General features: G+C 35.6%; 2 protein-coding genes across 7 annotated transcripts in view; one reads left to right on the top strand and one right to left on the bottom strand.

Annotated features, from left to right (window-relative positions):
- The first annotated feature begins 557 nt into the window (after positions 1-557).
- LOC131941257 (peroxiredoxin-5, mitochondrial) lies at positions 558-24,632 on the top strand. The gene is made up of 6 exons (XM_059300392.1): positions 558-752; positions 5,665-5,796; positions 20,936-21,067; positions 23,933-23,971; positions 24,075-24,130; positions 24,416-24,632. Exons 1-6 carry the CDS (start codon positions 648-650, stop codon positions 24,519-24,521), a joined length of 570 nt encoding a protein of 189 aa, XP_059156375.1. The 5' UTR covers positions 558-647; the 3' UTR covers positions 24,522-24,632.
- LOC131941256 (5'-AMP-activated protein kinase subunit beta-2) overlaps positions 24,621-25,617 on the bottom strand; it is a 16,742-nt gene continuing 15,745 nt past the window's right edge. For all 6 annotated transcript variants that reach the window (XM_059300386.1, XM_059300389.1, XM_059300388.1 and 3 more), the window contains one exon: positions 24,621-25,118. In XM_059300386.1, coding sequence (XP_059156369.1) covers positions 25,038-25,118 — 81 coding nt within the window. In that variant the 3' untranslated portion in view covers positions 24,621-25,037. The remainder of the gene's footprint in view (positions 25,119-25,617) is intronic.

Genomic DNA, 25,617 nt, shown 5'->3' with positions numbered 1-25,617 from the left:
GTCTGAAATTGTTCTTGTCTTAAGGCATTTGTCATAAAGGGTGACCGGCCAAAGTCCGAATCTGAAGAGGAGGCTATCACATGCAGTGGCAATCCATATTTTGCTATTTTTGGACACTAACACAGGTGTGGATATTTTTCCTTGTCAGTCTGCCTCTTGGTTTGGCGGCCAGTGCGCCGGCCAAAGTACGAAATACGTTATCTGTGTTAAGCTCTTCGAACTTAAACCAAGAGAGCCGGTCAATGCGCACATTGGCCGGTCAATGCGTGCTTTGGTCGACTCGGGCCTGTGTGATTATCGTAAATCACGTGCAGTTTAGTTGAATACAGTGGACGGCGATTGGTATATAGCACAATAAAATATTAAAATAGCAGGACAGATCCGAGATAATTGAACACATCCCGTTCTAAGCTCATTTTTAAATAATATAAAAAAATATATCAATGATCAAGAATGTAGTAACTTTATATAGCCTTGAAGAATAGCAATTTTCATTTCTTCTTTGATTAACACTAGATTTAGATCTAGATCTAGATCTAGATCTATTACCTGGCTAGCTAATATGCTAGTTTTCGGTTAGCTTAGCCTTCTTGCATTGTTTAACTTTAAATAAACCTGTGCTAAAATAAAAATATTGGCAAAGGGCAATGCAGTCACTTTGTGGTATTACTCCTCGGTCATTAACAGCATTACGTAAAGTGTTTGCTAAACGCTTGATTCAGACGAGCAGCATTTTAAACATGCCAATTAAGGTATATAAATTATTAGTCCTAGTAATGATAAGTAATGTGCAGGAGAGGTAACTAACAACTGCCAACTGGTCTATCGGCTATCGTTAGTAATAGTACTAGAGGAGCTTACACTTTTCGGACACACATAGCGAAAAAACGCAACGTAAAAATTCCATGCGGTCTCATTCAGTAACCGCTTAACATAGAAAACAAAAAAAAGTATCATATCTATCCGCAACCATTCTACTTTAATAATGTGTGTGTCATTTTGTATTCATACGCATAGAACTTAAGCTATTCTTGTTATAGTGACTGGGGGGTCTTAACGTGTGTTCGAACACATGTAATACAGTTTTACATGTGTTCGGACACCTTTACCCGTCATCGGACATAGCACTTTTTGTTCATTTAGAATAATTTAAAGTCAATTTAATGAATAAAAACATATATTATATGCATTTATATTGTGTTATTGATTGTTTGTGAGGTAATTTTAATAGTATAAAACCTTTTTCCCACACTCCCAAAGTTCATCCCATTCAGCCATTGCGGCTCGCGCAGTACGTTGCTAAGCCAGCCAGGTCACATGATTCCCCCTCCTCTTTCGCATTCCACTGCCTTCTTGACCTTATTTTGACCCTTTCCCTTCAATAACCAGCCCCTTTTATGCTCTAAATTCTTATTTAATAATATTTTTGTGTTGCTGTCCGATCCCATGTAAGGTCAAAAAAGTTAGCGAACACCCCTTTTTTATTGTTCAAGCACAAAATAACCCATTAACCTTGACATTTACGATGTTCCATACATATATAGAAGCTATTTATAGTGTAACCTTTTAGCTAAGCGTTGATTGGTTCAAGTTTTGCCCCTAAGTCCAACCCTAGGTCACTTCATCCGGCTGGTGTAAAAATAGAAATGTGCGTACCATGCAACGTTAAAAAATTTCTAAAAATAATTCTTGAGAAAGGAAACGGAAGTACTTGACACGGAAGTGTTCATAAATGAACAGTTTACGTGCAGGCGCCGTGGTTTCGCGTGAGACATGCTAATTAAAGTTTCTATGAGCCAAAAACCGACGAAGTGTTCGGTCCTACGTAATTTTTGGTGTGTGTCCGAAAAGTGTAAACTCCTCTAGAGTAGATTTCCTAACGCGGTCACACGTAGCAAAAAAATCCGAAGTCCCGATTTTCATCGGGCGCTATTTTGTACCCGTTTCACACAGAAACAAACTGAAAGTACCGTGTTATTCCGCTGCCATTCTACTCTAATATTTATAAGTCATTTTGTATTCCTACGCATAGTATTTGAGATATTCATGTTTTAGTGACGTGCCTGCTTGCGATCTTTTTTTCCCCTTTTTTTCTTGCCGTCGGTCACATTTTCCTGTTGCGTAACAAGCGTAGTTTTTTACGTTTTGATCCAATTTTAATAGCTAAAATAAATAATTTACACCTTCAAACGTGTTGTTGATTGTATTATGAATTAATAGACTGCAAAACCAAATAAAAAACACTTTAATTAAATTTATTAACAACACATCACGGATGACCCAGTGATAACTCAAGGGACGCAATTTTAATAATCATAACAAAGGGACGTAACAATTACTAACAAGACAAAACCTAACATTTGCTTAGATATGCTTGTATATGGAGACACAAACTAGTTCTAGAAGAAGTAGATGATCGAAATAATTTAAAACCACAGAATAATGTATAAACTATACAGATTCTAGACTTAGCTTGAAATATAGAGCATCTAGATCTAGGCTAGTCTAGCTCAAGTCATTGGTTACGCAGCGAGGAAAACGACCCGAATCCTCAGCCCAGCTGCGATCACCCCCATTTGACCTCTCAGGTTGCTTTAGTAGCCTTAGCTATAGTATTTACAGTGTCCCACACATATGTAGAAGCTATTTATAGTTAACCTAATTATAAACAGCTTTGATTGGTTGGTTTTATTCGTCTCATCCCGGACCTAGTGCTTTCATCCGGGGGAACTGGGATCACCGGCTGACGTCATACCTCAACTTAAAAATTTAAAAACTTGTCTTCCAGAAAGGGAAAACAAAAGAACTTGACCTGGATATATTTAGAAATGGACATGCTTACAGCAGATACCGGTAGTTTCGTATAAAGCATCCAAACAAATATTATACGAAGCGAAAAACGGGAATGTGATCGCAATATGGCTTTGACCGCGTGAGGAAATCTACTCTAGATCTAGATCTAGAATATCTAGTACTAAGTAGTAGATCTACTTAGTAGGCTTTTTGATGAGAATTTTACAGAATGATTTTTTTTTTATTAAAAATGTATCAATAATAGCTAGAACACTAGTAAACTAAGCTAATTTAGCATATTTTAACTTTCTGTGCAAAGTCATTATTACTGAAAAAAATTCCAAAGTCAGGTCAGTCTGTGGCACCCTCCACTGAACTTGACAGAAGGAAAAAAAAACTTGACCCGTGACCTTCGGCTTCATTAAAACAGAATTTGCTTTTGTCTTTTTTTTTATTTTTAGTAAACATGTGCTTAATAAGTGATAAAAATTTGAAAATTAATCTTAATTAGAATAATTACTGTTGTAAAGTGTAAAGTGAGATAAACAGCTTAATAAACACGTGTTTTCTTGAGGGGGTGTGGCACATCGCAATTATAACTTAATATTTCTGTGTTTTATGACTATATTAGTATATTTGTGCAAAAACAGGATGCTATGCTTTTAAAATTGATAAATGGTAAGTATACCAAGTTACAAAACCTGCAATCTAACTAATAATTCATATTCATACTTTCGGTTTAAAAAATAATAAAAACGATCATCAATGAAGAAAGCATAAACATTCTATTTTTAGGTGTGACATAAAAAAACAGTCATAAATCTAGCCAAATGATTGGATTCCTGCGCAGCATACATTTTCCCGCGCCTCGTTTTCACTAAACAAGATTATAATAAAATGGCATTATTGGGGGTGATCGTTTTCCCACGCACATATCTCATTAACACAATAAATTATTACCAGTTAACTTTAATGTGTGTAAAATTAATACTTTAGAGCAGGGGTTCCCAACCTTTTTTTACTCTAGAGCACATGCTAAAATATCGGTAGGGTGGCGGGCACCACCTATTTTAAATTGACAAACTTATTCCATAAATTGTCATTTTCCCATAATTTATTTTCTTATTTTCCTATAGTCATAATGTATTAATAAATAATAAACAAAAATTTTTAAAAATAATAAAATTATTTGGCATTTTTTTCAAATTGCATACACACAGAGAAATGTATTTACAAAACGTAAAGAAAGTAAACAAAACACATAAATACAAAGAAAACATTTAATTATAAAATATATTAAAGTCAATGTGATCTTTGGCATTGCATTTCATTGGCCAGAGCTTCATAATTACGAGCGTATGACGATAATCCTGTTAGCAGACAATCATAAAGATGCTCATCGGTGAGTCGAGATCTATATCTTGAATTTATTAAGTTTATGTTTGAAAACAATGGTTCGCATATAAATATGTCGAACCGAAAAATGATTCAATTTTATATGCCGCTTTTTTCAACAATGGGAACTTTTCTCTATCCACTGTATTCCAAAAGTAAATAGTGCAGTCTGGCTCGCCGCTAGACAAGTTGGGACAAGTATCGAACATATTTAATAAACCTAGGCAGTAAAAAAAAAATCAAAGCTGTAATACATTAATAAAAATAAATCATATTATTAAATAATGTTTATGAAAAAAATTCTGTCTCTGTCGAATAGTGAGAGGCGGGCACATACGAATCGTTCAGCGGGCGCCATGGCGCCCGCGGGCACAGGGTTGGGAACCCCTACTTTAGAGTTTACATCTGACATAAGCTGGTTTGCGCCGGGAAGCGATATGTAAGAGTTATTTGATATAAAAGACAAGAATTCATAGAGCTATTTTCACTAACGTGTCGCTTGCGAGACAAACAAAGAAATTAGGTCAAAAGTACATCTGGGAATTCTTAAATAACAGACTGAAATAGAAACGGAAAGTTCCGATGTCTAAAATTAACGATGGCCTCGTAATTATTAGTTTTATCCCTCTACCGTTTAGTGAAAGCGAAACTGGTCGCCATTTTTAGTAAGCGCATGAGCCCCACCTATAAACTGTGTCCATAAGCTCCACGCAAAATGTGTGATTAATATGTGGACATAAGCGGCGCTAGTGGTGGTGACAGCAGGGGGGGGGCGACTGTTCCCCCCCCCCCCCCCCCCCCCCCCCAAGCTCAGCTCTTAAAGGTAATCCACACGTCATAAAAAATAAAATTGATGTTCAGATATCGTCGGACTCGGGCGTTTTGCCGACCGCCGTATTCCTAATGAGCCGTCTTAGAGGCTGTACACTTCTAACACTATATTGAACTCAAGCCTGTACTGAGCTCTGGCTTTACATTAGCTGCTGTCCTATTATGTCTTTATTGATTTAACCATTAATTGTTGTTAAATATTCGATTACCTTTAGTATTTTAGTACAATATGCAAAAATATATTCATATTTTAGCCTTATTCATTAGTTATCTTATCCCTACATTACTAGCGCCGGCTGAATTGATTACGCTAAAACGATAGATACCGAGTGTAGTAGTTAGTAACTTAGTAGATCTATTAGATCTAGTAATGTGAAAAAAAGGTGACTCGTTAAATTTTAATAATTCTTTCACAATTTGAGAAGGATTTAAATTTAGATCTAGGGGGTCTAGATTCTATGTTTTGAAACTTACAAATGTGTTTCAAAGCTTCATTCCTGTTTTTAAACAATTGTATTTCAGTAAGATATAAAGAATAGCGATGTTTTCATCAGATGCAGCTAACTTATTTAATATTTAATCAAGCCATTCTCTTCTACTCCTGCACCAACTTATCAAGCCATTCTCTTCTACTCCTGGGTATAGGCCGGGGACAAGCTGCCACAAGTGGACTTGTATGAGGGAGCGCCTGATAAAAAAGTCAACACCAAGGAGTTCAGTAACGGCAAATACGTCATCTTTGGTGTTCCCGGTGCCTTCACACCAACCTGCCATAATGTAAGTACAGCCATTTGTCACATAATGTTAGTACAGCCATTTGTCACATAATGTTAGTACAGCCATTTGTGTGTCACATAATGTTAGTACAGCCATTTGTGTGTCACATAATGTTAGTACAGCCATTTGTGTCACATAATGTTAGTACAGCCATTGTCACATAATGTTAGTACAGCCATTTGTCACATAATGTTAGTACAGCCATTTGTCACATAATGTAAGTACAGCCATTTGTGTGTCACATAATGTTAGTACAGCCATTGTCACATAATGTTAGTACAGCCATTTGTGTGTCACATAATGTTAGTACAGCCATTTGTGTGTCACATAATGTTAGTACAGCCATTGTCACATAATGTTAGTACAGCCATTTGTCACATAATGTTAGTACAGCCATTTGTGTGTCACATAATGTTAGTACAGCCATTGTCACATAATGTTAGTACAGCCATTGTCACATAATGTTAGTACAGCCATTTGTGTGTCACATAATGTTAGTACAGCCATTTGTGTGTCACATAATGTTAGTACAGCCATTTGTGTCACATAATGTTAGTACAGCCATTGTCACATAATGTTAGTACAGCCATTTGTGTCACATAATGTTAGTACAGCCATTTGTGTCACATAATGTTAGTACAGCCATTTGTCACATAATGTTAGTACAGCCATTGTCACATAATGTTAGTACAGCCATTTGTCACATAATGTTAGTACAGCCATTTGTGTCACATAATGTTAGTACAGCCATTTGTCACATAATGTTAGTACAGCCATTTGTCACATAATGTTAGTACAGCCATTTGTCACATAATGTTAGTACAACCATTTGTCACATAATGTTAGTACAGCCATTTGTGTCACATAATGTTAGTACAGCCATTTGTCACATAATGTTAGTACAGCCATTTGTCACATAATGTTACTACAGCCATTTGTCACATAATGTTAGTACAGCCATTTGTGTCACATAATGTTAGTACAGCCATTTGTCACATAATGTTAGTACAGCCATTTGTCACATAATGTTAGTACAGCCATTTGTCACATAATGTTAGTACAGCCATTTGTGTGTCACATAATGTTAGTACAGCCATTTGTGTCACATAATGTTAGTACAGCCATTTGTGTGTCACATAATGTTAGTACAGCCATTTGTGTCACATAATGTTAGTACAGCCATTTGTGTGTCACATAATGTTAGTACAGCCATTTGTCACATAATGTTAGTACAGCCATTTGTGTGTCACATAATGTTAGTACAGCCATTTGTCACATAATGTTAGTACAGCCATTTGTGTGTCACATAATGTTAGTACAGCCATTTGTCACATAATGTTAGTACAGCCATTGTCACATAATGTTAGTACAGCCATTTGTCACATAATGTTAGTACAGCCATTTGTGTCACATAATGTTAGTACAGCCATTTGTCACATAATGTTAGTACAGCCATTTGTCACATAATGTTAGTACAGCCATTTGTCACATAATGTTAGTACAGCCATTTGTCACATAATGTTAGTACAGCCATTTGTGTCACATAATGTTAGTACAGCCATTTGTCACATAATGTTAGTACAGCCATTTGTCACATAATGTTAGTACAGCCATTTGTCACATAATGTTAGTACAGCCATTTGTGTCACATAATGTTAGTACAGCCATTTGTGTCACATAATGTTAGTACAGCCATTTGTCACATAATGTTAGTACAGCCATTTGTCACATAATGTTAGTACAGCCATTTGTGTGTCACATAATGTTAGTACAGCCATTTGTCACATAATGTTAGTACAGCCATTTGTGTGTCACATAATGTTAGTACAGCCATTGTCACATAATGTTAGTACAGCCATTTGTGTGTCACATAATGTTAGTACAGCCATTTGTGTGTCACATAATGTTAGTACAGCCATTTGTGTGTCACATAATGTTAGTACAGCCATTGTCACATAATGTTAGTACAGCCATTTGTGTGTCACATAATGTTAGTACAGCCATTTGTGTGTCACATAATGTTAGTACAGCCATTGTCACATAATGTTAGTACAGCCATTTGTCACATAATGTTAGTACAGCCATTTGTGTGTCACATAATGTTAGTACAGCCATTTGTGTCACATAATGTTAGTACAGCCATTTGTCACATAATGTTAGTACAGCCATTTGTCACATAATGTTAGTACAGCCATTTGTGTGTCACATAATGTTAGTACAGCCATTTGTCACATAATGTTAGTACAGCCATTTGTCACATAATGTTAGTACAGCCATTTGTGTGTCACATAATGTTAGTACAGCCATTTGTGTCACATAATGTTAGTACAGCCATTTGTGTGTCACATAATGTTAGTACAGCCATTTGTGTCACATAATGTTAGTACAGCCATTTGTGTGTCACATAATGTTAGTACAGCCATTTGTCACATAATGTTAGTACAGCCATTTGTGTGTCACATAATGTTAGTACAGCCATTTGTCACATAATGTTAGTACAGCCATTGTCACATAATGTTAGTACAGCCATTTGTCACATAATGTTAGTACAGCCATTTGTGTCACATAATGTTAGTACAGCCATTTGTCACATAATGTTAGTACAGCCATTTGTCACATAATGTTAGTACAGCCATTTGTCACATAATGTTAGTACAGCCATTTGTCACATAATGTTAGTACAGCCATTTGTGTCACATAATGTTAGTACAGCCATTTGTCACATAATGTTAGTACAGCCATTTGTCACATAATGTTAGTACAGCCATTTGTCACATAATGTTAGTACAGCCATTTGTGTCACATAATGTTAGTACAGCCATTTGTGTCACATAATGTTAGTACAGCCATTTGTCACATAATGTTAGTACAGCCATTTGTCACATAATGTTAGTACAGCCATTTGTGTGTCACATAATGTTAGTACAGCCATTTGTCACATAATGTTAGTACAGCCATTTGTGTGTCACATAATGTTAGTACAGCCATTGTCACATAATGTTAGTACAGCCATTTGTGTGTCACATAATGTTAGTACAGCCATTTGTGTGTCACATAATGTTAGTACAGCCATTTGTGTGTCACATAATGTTAGTACAGCCATTGTCACATAATGTTAGTACAGCCATTTGTGTGTCACATAATGTTAGTACAGCCATTTGTGTGTCACATAATGTTAGTACAGCCATTGTCACATAATGTTAGTACAGCCATTTGTCACATAATGTTAGTACAGCCATTTGTGTGTCACATAATGTTAGTACAGCCATTTGTGTCACATAATGTTAGTACAGCCATTTGTCACATAATGTTAGTACAGCCATTTGTCACATAATGTTAGTACAGCCATTTGTGTGTCACATAATGTTAGTACAGCCATTTGTCACATAATGTTAGTACAGCCATTTGTGTGTCACATAATGTTAGTACAGCCATTGTCACATAATGTTAGTACAGCCATTTGTCACATAATGTTAGTACAGCCATTGTCACATAATGTTAGTACAGCCATTTGTGTGTCACATAATGTTAGTACAGCCATTTGTGTGTCACATAATGTTAGTACAGCCATTTGTGTGTCACATAATGTTAGTACAGCCATTTGTCACATAATGTTAGTACAGCCATTTGTGTGTCACATAATGTTAGTACAGCCATTTGTCACATAATGTTAGTACAGCCATTTGTGTGTCACATAATGTTAGTACAGCCATTGTCACATAATGTTAGTACAGCCATTTGTCACATAATGTTAGTACAGCCATTGTCACATAATGTTAGTACAGCCATTTGTGTGTCACATATTGTTAGTACAGCCATTTGTGTGTCACATAATGTTAGTACAGCCATTTGTGTGTCACATAATGTTAGTACAGCCATTTGTCACATAATGTTAGTACAGCCATTTGTCACATAATGTTAGTACAGCCATTTGTCACATAATGTTAGTACAGCCATTTGTGTGTCACATAATGTTAGTACAGCCATTTGTGTGTCACATAATGTTAGTACAGCCATTGTCACATAATGTTAGTACAGCCATTTGTCACATAATGTTAGTACAGCCATTTGTCACATAATGTTAGTACAGCCATTTGTCACATAATGTTAGTACAGCCATTTGTGTGTCACATAATGTAAGTACAGCCATTTGTCACATAATGTTAGTACAGCCATTTGTGTCACATAATGTTAGTACAGCCATTTGTCACATAATGTTAGTACAGCCATTTGTGTGTCACATAATGTTAGTACAGCCATTGTCACATAATGTTAGTACAGCCATTTGTCACATAATGTTAGTACAGCCATTTGTGTGTCACATAATGTTAGTACAGCCATTTGTGTGTCACATAATGTAAGTACAGCCATTTGTCACATAATGTTAGTACAGCCATTTGTGTCACATAATGTTAGTACAGCCATTTGTCACATAATGTTAGTACAGCCATTTGTGTGTCACATAATGTTAGTACAGCCATTGTCACATAATGTTAGTACAGCCATTTGTCACATAATGTTAGTACAGCCATTTGTGTGTCACATAATGTTAGTACAGCCATTTGTGTGTCACATAATGTTAGTACAGCCATTTGTGTGTCACATAATGTTAGTACAGCCATTGTCACATAATGTTAGTACAGCCATTTGTCACATAATGTTAGTACAGCCATTTGTGTGTCACATAATGTTAGTACAGCCATTGTCACATAATGTTAGTACAGCCATTTGTCACATAATGTTAGTACAGCCATTTGTCACATAATGTTAGTACAGCCATTTGTCACATAATGTTAGTACAGCCATTTGTGTGTCACATAATGTAAGTACAGCCATTTGTCACATAATGTTAGTACAGCCATTTGTGTCACATAATGTTAGTACAGCCATTTGTCACATAAAGTTAGTACAGCCATTTGTGTGTCACATAATGTTAGTACAGCCATTGTCACATAATGTTAGTACAGCCATTTGTCACATAATGTTAGTACAGCCATTTGTGTGTCACATAATGTTAGTACAGCCATTTGTGTGTCACATAATGTTAGTACAGCCATTTGTGTGTCACATAATGTTAGTACAGCCATTTGTGTGTCACATAATGTTAGTACAGCCATTTGTGTGTCACATAATGTTAGTACAGCCATTGTCACATAATGTTAGTACAGCCATTTGTCACATAATGTTAGTACAGCCATTTGTGTGTCACATAATGTTAGTACAGCCATTTGTCACATAATGTTAGTACAGCCATTTGTCACATAATGTTAGTACAGCCATTTGTGTCACATAATGTTAGTACAGCCATTTGTGTGTCACATAATGTTAGTACAGCCATTTGTGTGTCACATAATGTTAGTACAGCCATTTGTGTGTCACATAATGTTAGTACAGCCATTGTCACATAATGTTAGTACAGCCATTTGTGTGTCACATAATGTTAGTACAGCCATTTGTGTCACATAATGTTAGTACAGCCATTTGTCACATAATGTTAGTACAGCCATTTGTCACATAATGTTAGTACAGCCATTTGTGTGTCACATAATGTTAGTACAGCCATTTGTCACATAATGTTAGTACAGCCATTTGTGTGTCACATAATGTTAGTACAGCCATTGTCACATAATGTTAGTACAGCCATTTGTCACATAATGTTAGTACAGCCATTTGTCACATAATGTTAGTACAGCCATTTGTGTGTCACATAATGTTAGTACAGCCATTTGTGTGTCACATAATGTTAGTACAGCCATTTGTGTCACATAATGTTAGTACAGCCATTGTCACATAATGTTAGTACAGCCATTTGTCACATAATGTTAGTACAGCCATTTGTCACATAATGTAAGTACAGCCATTTGTCACATAATGTTAGTACAGCCATTTGTGTGTCACATAATGTTAGTACAGCCATTTGTGTGTCACATAATGTTAGTACAGCCATTGTCACATAATGTTAGTACAGCCATTTGTCACATAATGTTAGTACAGCCATTTGTGTGTCACATAATGTTAGTACAGCCATTTGTGTGTCACATAATGTTAGTACAGCCATTTGTGTGTCACATAATGTTAGTACAGCCATTTGTGTCACATAATGTTAGTACAGCCATTTGTGTCACATAATGTTAGTACAGCCATTTGTGTCACATAATGTTAGTACAGCCATTTGTCACATAATGTTAGTACAGCCATTTGTGTGTCACATAATGTTAGTACAGCCATTTGTGTGTCACATAATGTTAGTACAGCCATTTGTCACATAATGTAAGTACAGCCATTTGTGTGTCACATAATGTTAGTACAGCCATTTGTGTCACATAATGTTAGTACAGCCATTTGTGTCACATAATGTTAGTACAGCCATTTGTGTCACATAATGTTAGTACAGCCATTTGTGTGTCACATAATGTTAGTACAGCCATTGTCACATAATGTTAGTACAGCCATTTGTCACATAATGTTAGTACAGCCATTTGTCACATAATGTTAGTACAGCCATTTGTCACATAATGTTAGTACAGCCATTTGTGTGTCACATAATGTTAGTACAGCCATTTGTCACATAATGTTAGTACAGCCATTTGTCACATAATGTTAGTACAGCCATTTGTCACATAATGTTAGTACAGCCATTTGTGTGTCACATAATGTTAGTACAGCCATTTGTCACATAATGTTAGTACAGCCATTTGTGTGTCACATAATGTTAGTACAGCCATTTGTGTGTCACATAATGTTAGTACAGCCATTTGTGTGTCACATAATGTTAGTACAGCCATTTGTGTGTCACATAATGTTAGTACAGCCATTGTCACATAATGTTAGTACAGCCATTTGTCACATAATGTTAGTACAGCCATTTGTGTGTCACATAATGTTAGTACAGCCATTTGTCACATAATGTTAGTACAGCCATTTGTCACATAATGTTAGTACAGCCATTTGTGTCACATAATGTTAGTACAGCCATTTGTGTGTCACATAATGTTAGTACAGCCATTTGTGTGTCACATAATGTTAGTACAGCCATTTGTGTGTCACATAATGTTAGTACAGCCATTGTCACATAATGTTAGTACAGCCATTTGTGTGTCACATAATGTTAGTACAGCCATTTGTGTCACATAATGTTAGTACAGCCATTTGTCACATAATGTTAGTACAGCCATTTGTCACATAATGTTAGTACAGCCATTTGTGTGTCACATAATGTTAGTACAGCCATTTGTCACATAATGTTAGTACAGCCATTTGTGTGTCACATAATGTTAGTACAGCCATTGTCACATAATGTTAGTACAGCCATTTGTCACATAATGTTAGTACAGCCATTTGTCACATAATGTTAGTACAGCCATTTGTGTGTCACATAATGTTAGTACAGCCATTTGTGTGTCACATAATGTTAGTACAGCCATTTGTGTCACATAATGTTAGTACAGCCATTGTCACATAATTTTAGTACAGCCATTTGTCACATAATGTTAGTACAGCCATTTGTCACATAATGTTAGTACAGCCATTTGTCACATAATGTTAGTACAGCCATTTGTGTGTCACATAATGTTAGTACAGCCATTTGTGTGTCACATAATGTTAGTACAGCCATTGTCACATAATGTTAGTACAGCCATTTGTCACATAATGTTAGTACAGCCATTTGTGTGTCACATAATGTTAGTACAGCCATTTGTGTGTCACATAATGTTAGTACAGCCATTTGTGTGTCACATAATGTTAGTACAGCCATTTGTGTCACATAATGTTAGTACAGCCATTTGTGTCACATAATGTTAGTACAGCCATTTGTGTCACATAATGTTAGTACAGCCATTTGTCACATAATGTTAGTACAGCCATTTGTGTGTCACATAATGTTAGTACAGCCATTTGTGTGTCACATAATGTTAGTACAGCCATTTGTCACATAATGTAAGTACAGCCATTTGTGTGTCACATAATGTTAGTACAGCCATTTGTGTCACATAATGTTAGTACAGCCATTTGTGTCACATAATGTTAGTACAGCCATTTGTGTGTCACATAATGTTAGTACAGCCATTGTCACATAATGTTAGTACAGCCATTTGTCACATAATGTTAGTACAGCCATTTGTCACATAATGTTAGTACAGCCATTTGTCACATAATGTTAGAACAGCCATTTGTGTGTCACATAATGTTAGTACAGCCATTTGTCACATAATGTTAGTACAGCCATTTGTCACATAATGTTAGTACAGCCATTTGTCACATAATGTTAGTACAGCCATTTGTGTGTCACATAATGTTAGTACAGCCATTTGTGTGTCACATAATGTTAGTACAGCCATTTGTGTCACATAATGTTAGTACAGCCATTTGTCACATAATGTTAGTACAGCCATTTGTCACATAATGTTAGTACAGCCATTTGTCACATAATGTTAGTACAGCCATTTGTGTCACATAATGTTAGTACAGCCATTTGTGTGTCACATAATGTTAGTACAGCCATTTGTGTGTCACATAATGTTAGTACAGCCATTTGTGTGTCACATAATGTTAGTACAGCCATTGTCACATAATGTTAGTACAGCCATTTGTGTGTCACATAATGTTAGTACAGCCATTTGTGTCACATAATGTTAGTACAGCCATTTGTCACATAATGTTAGTACAGCCATTTGTCACATAATGTTAGTACAGCCATTTGTGTGTCACATAATGTTAGTACAGCCATTTGTCACATAATGTTAGTACAGCCATTTGTGTGTCACATAATGTTAGTACAGCCATTGTCACATAATGTTAGTACAGCCATTTGTCACATAATGTTAGTACAGCCATTTGTCACATAATGTTAGTACAGCCATTTGTGTGTCACATAATGTTAGTACAGCCATTTGTGTGTCACATAATGTTAGTACAGCCATTTGTGTCACATAATGTTAGTACAGCCATTGTCACATAATGTTAGTACAGCCATTTGTCACATAATGTTAGTACAGCCATTTGTCACATAATGTAAGTACAGCCATTTGTCACATAATGTTAGTACAGCCATTTGTGTGTCACATAATGTTAGTACAGCCATTTGTGTGTCACATAATGTTAGTACAGCCATTGTCACATAATGTTAGTACAGCCATTTGTCACATAATGTTAGTACAGCCATTTGTGTGTCACATAATGTTAGTACAGCCATTTGTGTGTCACATAATGTTAGTACAGCCATTTGTGTCACATAATGTTAGTACAGCCATTTGTGTCACATAATGTTAGTACAGCCATTTGTGTCACATAATGTTAGTACAGCCATTTGTCACATAATGTTAGTACAGCCATTTGTGTGTCACATAATGTTAGTACAGCCATTTGTGTGTCACATAATGTTAGTACAGCCATTTGTCACATAATGTAAGTACAGCCATTTGTGTGTCACATAATGTTAGTACAGCCATTTGTGTCACATAATGTTAGTACAGCCATTTGTGTCACATAATGTTAGTACAGCCATTTGTGTGTCACATAATGTTAGTACAGCCATTGTCACATAATGTTAGTACAGCCATTTGTCACATAATGTTAGTACAGCCATTTGTCACATAATGTTAGTACAGCCATTTGTCACATAATGTTAGTACAGCCATTTGTGTGTCACATAATGTTAGTACAGCCATTTGTCACATAATGTTAGTACAGCCATTTGTCACATAATGTTAGTACAGCCATTTGTCACATAATGTTAGTACAGCCATTTGTGTGTCACATAATGTTAGTACAGCCATTTGTCACATAATGTTAGTACAGCCATTTGTGTGTCACATAATGTTAGTACAGCCATTTGTGTGTCACATAATGTTAGTACAGCCATTTGTGTGTCACATAATGTTAGTACAGCCATTTGTGTGTCACATAATGTTAGTACAGCCATTGTCACATAATGTTAGTACAGCCATTTGTCACATAATGTTAGTACAGCCATTGTCACATAATGTTAGTACAGCCATTTGTGTGTCACATAATGTTAGTACAGCCATTTGTGTGTCACATAATGTTAGTACAGCCATTTGTGTGTCACATAATGTTAGTACAGCCATTTGTCACATAATGTTAGTACAGTCATTTGTCACATAATGTTAGTACAGCCATTTGTCACATAATGTTAGTACAGCCATTTGTGTGTCACATAATGTTAGTACAGCCATTTGTGTGTCACATAATGTTAGTACAGCCATTGTCACATAATGTTAGTACAGCCATTTGTCACATAATGTTAGTACAGCCATTTGTCACATAATGTTAGTACAGCCATTTGTCACATAATATTAGTACAGCCATTTGTGTGTCACATAATGTAAGTACAGCCATTTGTCACATAATGTTAGTACAGCCATTTGTGTCACATAATGTTAGTACAGCCATTTGTCACATAATGTTAGTACAGCCATTTGTCACATAATGTTAGTACAGCCATTTGTCACATAATGTTAGTACAGCCATTTGTGTGTCACATAATGTTAGTACAGCCATTTGTCACATAATGTTAGTACAGCCATTTGTCACATAATGTAAGTACAGCCATTTGTCACATAATGTTAGTACAGCCATTTGTGTCACATAATGTTAGTACAGCCATTTGTCACATAATGTTAGTACAGCCATTTTTGTGTCACATAATGTTAGTACAGCCATTGTCACATAATGTTAGTACAGCCATTTGTCACATAATGTTAGTACAGCCATTTGTGTGTCACATAATGTTAGTACAGCCATTTGTGTGTCACATAATGTTAGTACAGCCATTTGTGTGTCACATAATGTTAGTACAGCCATTGTCACATAATGTTAGTACAGCCATTTGTCACATAATGTTAGTACAGCCATTTGTGTGTCACATAATGTTAGTACAGCCATTGTCACATAATGTTAGTACAGCCATTTGTCACATAATGTTAGTACAGCCATTTGTCACATAATGTTAGTACAGCCATTTGTCACATAATGTTAGTACAGCCATTTGTGTGTCACATAATGTAAGTACAGCCATTTGTCACATAATGTTAGTACAGCCATTTGTGTCACATAATGTTAGTACAGCCATTTGTCACATAAAGTTAGTACAGCCATTTGTGTGTCACATAATGTTAGTACAGCCATTGTCACATAATGTTAGTACAGCCATTTGTCACATAATGTTAGTACAGCCATTTGTGTGTCACATAATGTTAGTACAGCCATTTGTGTGTCACATAATGTTAGTACAGCCATTTGTGTGTCACATAATGTTAGTACAGCCATTTGTGTGTCACATAATGTTAGTACAGCCATTTGTGTGTCACATAATGTTAGTACAGCCATTGTCACATAATGTTAGTACAGCCATTTGTCACATAATGTTAGTACAGCCATTTGTGTGTCACATAATGTTAGTACAGCCATTTGTCACATAATGTTAGTACAGCCATTTGTCACATAATGTTAGTACAGCCATTTGTGTCACATAATGTTAGTACAGCCATTTGTGTGTCACATAATGTTAGTACAGCCATTTGTGTGTCACATAATGTTAGTACAGCCATTTGTGTGTCACATAATGTTAGTACAGCCATTGTCACATAATGTTAGTACAGCCATTTGTGTGTCACATAATGTTAGTACAGCCATTTGTGTCACATAATGTTAGTACAGCCATTTGTCACATAATGTTAGTACAGCCATTTGTCACATAATGTTAGTACAGCCATTTGTGTGTCACATAATGTTAGTACAGCCATTTGTCACATAATGTTAGTACAGCCATTTGTGTGTCACATAATGTTAGTACAGCCATTGTCACATAATGTTAGTACAGCCATTTGTCACATAATGTTAGTACAGCCATTTGTCACATAATGTTAGTACAGCCATTTGTGTGTCACATAATGTTAGTACAGCCATTTGTGTGTCACATAATGTTAGTACAGCCATTTGTGTCACATAATGTTAGTACAGCCATTGTCACATAATGTTAGTACAGCCATTTGTCACATAATGTTAGTACAGCCATTTGTCACATAATGTAAGTACAGCCATTTGTCACATAATGTTAGTACAGCCATTTGTGTGTCACATAATGTTAGTACAGCCATTTGTGTGTCACATAATGTTAGTACAGCCATTGTCACATAATGTTAGTACAGCCATTTGTCACATAATGTTAGTACAGCCATTTGTGTGTCACATAATGTTAGTACAGCCATTTGTGTGTCACATAATGTTAGTGCAGCCATTTGTGTGTCACATAATGTTAGTACAGCCATTTGTGTCACATAATGTTAGTACAGCCATTTGTGTCACATAATGTTAGTACAGCCATTTGTGTCACATAATGTTAGTACAGCCATTTGTCACATAATGTTAGTACAGCCATTTGTGTGTCACATAATGTTAGTACAGCCATTTGTCACATAATGTAAGTACAGCCATTTGTGTGTCACATAATGTTAGTACAGCCATTTGTGTCACATAATGTTAGTACAGCCATTTGTGTCACATAATGTTAGTACAGCCATTTGTGTCACATAATGTTAGTACAGCCATTTGTGTGTCACATAATGTTAGTACAGCCATTGTCACATAATGTTAGTACAGCCATTTGTCACATAATGTTAGTACAGCCATTTGTCACATAATGTTAGTACAGCCATTTGTGTGTCACATAATGTTAGTACAGCCATTTGTCACATAATGTTAGTACAGCCATTTGTCACATAATGTTAGTACAGCCATTTGTCACATAATGTTAGTACAGCCATTTGTGTGTCACATAATGTTAGTACAGCCATTTGTCACATAATGTTAGTACAGCCATTTGTGTGTCACATAATGTTAGTACAGCCATTTGTGTGTCACATAATGTTAGTACAGCCATTTGTGTGTCACATAATGTTAGTACAGCCATTTGTGTGTCACATAATGTTAGTACAGCCATTGTCACATAATGTTAGTACAGCCATTTGTCACATAATGTTAGTACAGCCATTTGTGTGTCACATAATGTTAGTACAGCCATTTGTCACATAATGTTAGTACAGCCATTTGTCACATAATGTTAGTACAGCCATTTGTGTCACATAATGTTAGTACAGCCATTTGTGTGTCACATAATGTTAGTACAGCCATTTGTGTGTCACATAATGTTAGTACAGCCATTTGTGTGTCACATAATGTTAGTACAGCCATTGTCACATAATGTTAGTACAGCCATTTGTGTGTCACATAATGTTAGTACAGCCATTTGTGTCACATAATGTTAGTACAGCCATTTGTCACATAATGTTAGTACAGCCATTTGTCACATAATGTTAGTACAGCCATTTGTGTGTCACATAATGTTAGTACAGCCATTTGTCACATAATGTTAGTACAGCCATTTGTGTGTCACATAATGTTAGTACAGCCATTGTCACATAATGTTAGTACAGCCATTTGTCACATAATGTTAGTACAGCCATTTGTCACATAATGTTAGTACAGCCATTTGTGTGTCACATAATGTTAGTACAGCCATTTGTGTGTCACATAATGTTAGTACAGCCATTTGTGTCACATAATGTTAGTACAGCCATTGTCACATAATTTTAGTACAGCCATTTGTCACATAATGTTAGTACAGCCATTTGTCACATAATGTTAGTACAGCCATTTGTCACATAATGTTAGTACAGCCATTTGTGTGTCACATAATGTTAGTACAGCCATTTGTGTGTCACATAATGTTAGTACAGCCATTGTCACATAATGTTAGTACAGCCATTTGTCACATAATGTTAGTACAGCCATTTGTGTGTCACATAATGTTAGTACAGCCATTTGTGTGTCACATAATGTTAGTACAGCCATTTGTGTGTCACATAATGTTAGTACAGCCATTTGTGTCACATAATGTTAGTACAGCCATTTGTGTCACATAATGTTAGTACAGCCATTTGTGTCACATAATGTTAGTACAGCCATTTGTCACATAATGTTAGTACAGCCATTTGTGTGTCACATAATGTTAGTACAGCCATTTGTGTGTCACATAATGTTAGTACAGCCATTTGTCACATAATGTAAGTACAGCCATTTGTGTGTCACATAATGTTAGTACAGCCATTTGTGTCACATAATGTTAGTACAGCCATTTGTGTCACATAATGTTAGTACAGCCATTTGTGTGTCACATAATGTTAGTACAGCCATTGTCACATAATGTTAGTACAGCCATTTGTCACATAATGTTAGTACAGCCATTTGTCACATAATGTTAGTACAGCCATTTGTCACATAATGTTAGTACAGCCATTTGTGTGTCACATAATGTTAGTACAGCCATTTGTCACATAATGTTAGTACAGCCATTTGTCACATAATGTTAGTACAGCCATTTGTCACATAATGTTAGTACAGCCATTTGTGTGTCACATAATGTTAGTACAGCCATTTGTGTGTCACATAATGTTAGTACAGCCATTTGTGTCACATAATGTTAGTACAGCCATTTGTCACATAATGTTAGTACAGCCATTTGTCACATAATGTTAGTACAGCCATTTGTCACATAATGTTAGTACAGCCATTTGTGTCACATAATGTTAGTACAGCCATTTGTGTGTCACATAATGTTAGTACAGCCATTTGTGTCACATAATGTTAGTACAGCCATTTGTGTCACATAATGTTAGTACAGCCATTTGTGTGTCACATAATGTTAGTACAGCCATTTGTGTGTCACATAATGTTAGTACAGCCATTTGTCACATAATGTTAGTACAGCCATGTGTGTGTCACATAATGTTAGTACAGCCATTGTCACATTTGTTTGACATAATTAGCCCATCTAAAACCCATCCCATTTAGACACACCAACATTGGTTATCCTACACCTGCTAGTGTTGTCAGTGCCTGTCAGTTTTATACACATTTGCCTGTGTTGTTGCCTACCATTTGTTTTGTTTATCATCCTTAATTTTAAATTCTGTGAATAAATTGTAATCATTCAAGTTACAAAAAGTTTATTACAAAAAGTAATTTTAGTTGTGTTCAGATTTTGACTCAGCAAGCCAGCACTATGTATTTGACTCTTGAAGTAACTAAAATAAAAAGTGAATGATTTTGTTGCTCTCAGGATCATGTGCCAGGCTTCCTCAAGTCAGTCAGTGCCCTCCAAGACAAAGGTGTCAAGAAGGTGATTTGTGTGGCCGTCAATGATCCATTTGTCACAGCAGCTTGGGGCAAGTCTTTAGATGCTTCAGGGAAGGTAGGCAACTCTTGGCATCCTTAGTACAGTGCTTGAGCTTTCTTACTTCCACAGTCATTTGATTTTATCTTGATTTAGACTTGTGATCTCATGGTTTCTTACTTCCACAGTCATTTGATTTTATCTTGATTTAGGCTTGAGATCTCATGGTTTCTTACTTCCACAGTCATTTGATTTTATCTTGATTTAGACTTGTGATCTCATGGTTTCTTACTTCCACAGTCATTTGATTTTATCTTGATTTAGACTTGTGATCTCATGGTTTCTTACTTCCACAGTCATTTGATTTTATCTTGATTTAGGCTTGTGATCTCATGGTTTCTTACTTCCACAGTCATTTGATTTTATCTTGATTTAGGCTTGAGATCTCATGGTTTCTTACTTCCACAGTCATTTGATTTTATCTTGATTTAGGCTTGTGATCTCATGGTTTCTTACTTCCACAGTCATTTGATTTTATCTTGATTTAGGCTTGAGATCTCATGGTTTCTTACTTCCACAGTCATTTGATTTTATCTTGATTTAGGCTTGAGATCTCATGGTTTCTTACTTCCACAGTCATTTGATTTTATCTTGATTTAGACTTGTGATCTCATGGTTTCTTACTTCCACAGTCATTTGATTTTATCTTGATTTAGACTTGTGATCTCATGGTTTCTTACTTCCACAGTCATTTGATTTTATCTTGATTTAGGCTTGTGATCTCATGGTTTCTTACTTCCACAGTCATTTGATTTTATCTTGATTTAGGCTTGTGATCTCATGGTTTCTTACTTCCACAGTCATTTGATTTTATCTTGATTTAGGCTTGAGATCCCATGGTTTCTTACTTCCACAGTCATTTGATTTTATCTTGATTTAGGCTTGTGATCTCATGGTTTCTTACTTCCACAGTCATTTGATTTTATCTTGATTTAGGCTTGAGATCTCATGGTTTCTTACTTCCACAGTCATTTGATTTTATCTTGATTTAGGCTTGAGATCTCATGGTTTCTTACTTCCACAGTCATTTGATTTTATCTTGATTTAGACTTGTGATCTCATGGTTTCTTACTTCCACAGTCATTTGATTTTATCTTGATTTAGACTTGTGATCTCATGGTTTCTTACTTCCACAGTCATTTGATTTTATCTTGATTTAGGCTTGTGATCTCATGGTTTCTTACTTCCACAGTCATTTGATTTTATCTTGATTTAGGCTTGAGATCTCATGGTTTCTTACTTCCACAGTCATTTGATTTTATCTTGATTTAGGCTTGTGATCTCATGGTTTCTTACTTCCACAGTCATTTGATTTTATCTTGATTTAGGCTTGAGATCTCATGGTTTCTTACTTCCACAGTCATTTGATTTTATCTTGATTTAGGCTTGAGATCTCATGGTTTCTTACTTCCACAGTCATTTGATTTTATCTTGATTTAGGCTTGTGATCTCATGGTTTCTTACTTCCACAGTCATTTGATTTTATCTTGATTTAGGCTTGTGATCTCATGGTTTCTTACTTCCACAGTCATTTGATTTTATCTTGATTTAGGCTTGTGATCTCATGGTTTCTTACTTCCACAGTCATTTGATTTTATCTTGATTTAGGCTTGTGATCTCATGGTTTCTTACTTCCACAGTCATTTGATTTTATCTTGATTTAGGCTTGAGATCCCATGGTTTCTTACTTCCACAGTCATTTGATTTTATCTTGATTTAGGCTTGTGATCTCATGGTTTCTTACTTCCACAGTCATTTGATTTTATCTTGATTTAGGCTTGAGATCTCATGGTTTCTTACTTCCACAGTCATTTGATTTTATCTTGATTTAGGCTTGAGATCTCATGGTTTCTTACTTCCACAGTCATTTGATTTTATCTTGATTTAGACTTGTGATCTCATGGTTTCTTACTTCCACAGTCATTTGATTTTATCTTGATTTAGACTTGTGATCTCATGGTTTCTTACTTCCACAGTCATTTGATTTTATCTTGATTTAGGCTTGTGATCTCATGGTTTCTTACTTCCACAGTCATTTGATTTTATCTTGATTTAGGCTTGTGATCTCATGGTTTCTTACTTCCACAGTCATTTGATTTTATCTTGATTTAGGCTTGAGATCCCATGGTTTCTTACTTCCACAGTCATTTGATTTTATCTTGATTTAGGCTTGTGATCTCATGGTTTCTTACTTCCACAGTCATTTGATTTTATCTTGATTTAGGCTTGAGATCTCATGGTTTCTTACTTCCACAGTCATTTGATTTTATCTTGATTTAGGCTTGAGATCTCATGGTTTCTTACTTCCACAGTCATTTGATTTTATCTTGATTTAGACTTGTGATCTCATGGTTTCTTACTTCCACAGTCATTTGATTTTATCTTGATTTAGACTTGTGATCTCATGGTTTCTTACTTCCACAGTCATTTGATTTTATCTTGATTTAGGCTTGTGATCTCATGGTTTCTTACTTCCACAGTCATTTGATTTTATCTTGATTTAGGCTTGAGATCTCATGGTTTCTTACTTCCACAGTCATTTGATTTTATCTTGATTTAGGCTTGTGATCTCATGGTTTCTTACTTCCACAGTCATTTGATTTTATCTTGATTTAGGCTTGAGATCTCATGGTTTCTTACTTCCACAGTCATTTGATTTTATCTTGATTTAGGCTTGAGATCTCATGGTTTCTTACTTCCACAGTCATTTGATTTTATCTTGATTTAGGCTTGTGATCTCATGGTTTCTTACTTCCACAGTCATTTGATTTTATCTTGATTTAGGCTTGTGATCTCATGGTTTCTTACTTCCACAGTCATTTGATTTTATCTTGATTTAGGGACCAACTTAAATGCTACTTGTTTTGTTTTTTTTTTTGTCAGATTCAATTTTTAGCTGACACATGTGGTGCCTTTACTAAGGTAGGCTCTTTCTTACACTTGTTATATAGCTCATTCTTACACTTGTTATATCCTCAAGAGTCGTAGCTTTCATTATACTAATGATGCTACATATTTCCTTTAGGCTATTGACTTATCCCTGGACCTGACTGCAGTTTTAGGGAGTGTGCGCAGCAAAAGGTGAGTTTTTTCATCACTGGTGTTATCAGTTCCATTACCCACCATCCTATGTCAAGATTGAGTTTTTTATAGTCTGACTAGAAAATGGTTTGATTTGTGAAGTTAACATATTTTAAAACATGTTTACTCACATATGAACAAATTTTCAACCAAAATTTAAAAACGTACAATCTTTTTGATTTAAGAATTCTCTTTTGTATCCAATTCCCTGAAATTGACTTGGATCATTCAATCAGCCTATGGGGTGGGACTGATGCAAGCATTGATCCAAAGTGTATGTTGCAGGTATGCCATGGTGGTGGAGAACGGTGTGGTCAAAGCTATCAGTGTGGAGCCAGATGGAACTGGCCACACCTGCAGCAAGGGAGACGACATCCTCAAGTTGGTCTGATGGGGCAGGGGGAGTAACCCCTGGTCTAGCAGGAGTAATCTCAATCTTTCTAATACTCATTTCATATCTATTGACTATGTGAGAAATAAAACAAACTGATGAATATTTTCATTCTTGGTTTAATCATATCTATACATATTTACATAAACAGAACTGGCATCATGTTAGCACTAACTAATGTGATGTAGTGCAACTTGGCACTCTAAAGTTAGCTGAACAGTCCAGGCAGTTAAGAAAAAAATTTCTGGTCATGAAAGAAAGGGGATAATGAAAACAAAAAAAATTCTGTATACATTTATTATTCCACTGATCACAAACATTCTAGTGTTGTATATACCACAAGAAGAAACAAAACCACTTGACTGGACCGGTCATTCATTCATTCCAGCCCGCCAACAAGTATTTACACCAGCAAACAAAAGATTATGCTCAACACATTCAATACTGCTCAACAGATGTGACCAATCAAATGAGGCTAGAATTTATACATAAGTCCTACTAATTAAATAGATTATTCTATTGGATGGGCTTGTACAGAAGTGTGGTGACATACTTTTTGCGGAATCTGTGGGTTGCACTTAATACCATTACACCATCCTGAAATAGAAAATCTGGCATTAATAACTGACAACACAGAATTAAACAACTATACAATCTTATCTGCAACTAAAGCCTATCTCAAAACCCTTCCCCAGTCCCTAAGCTGAGGGAGGTAACCCCCAACAACTTTTCTTAGAAATTGTTTTAAAACATTTTAAAAAATTAAAAAGGCACACAATATACTAATTGAATAACGAAATGTATTATCTCTCAGAAAAAATATTTTTATGTTTTTCAAAAACTATAGTTTAGAATGAATTTTGAGATGCAACGATATGGTCTGAGATCGCCTCAGTGTTTCAGAATCTAACATAAGAGAATCTATTTATCTGATTCTTTAAAACAAATTGAAAACCACAATAATGCCAGAGCGACCATTTACACAAAAACAAGTGTAAAAATTTGTCCGAAACTCGACTTAGTAACTTACTATAAAATTATTAAAATGTTAGAAACTTCCAGTTATTTTTGGGGGGAAAAAAATTGTGCATTTAGT

This window comes from Physella acuta, unplaced genomic scaffold (genome assembly GCF_028476545.2).
Source record: "Physella acuta isolate Inbredline_101_S28 unplaced genomic scaffold, ASM2847654v3 ptg000353l, whole genome shotgun sequence".
NCBI lineage: Eukaryota > Metazoa > Mollusca > Gastropoda > Physidae > Physella > Physella acuta.
The sequence above is the reverse complement of the archived record's forward strand: the minus strand, read 5'-3'. Positions and strand labels throughout refer to the sequence as shown.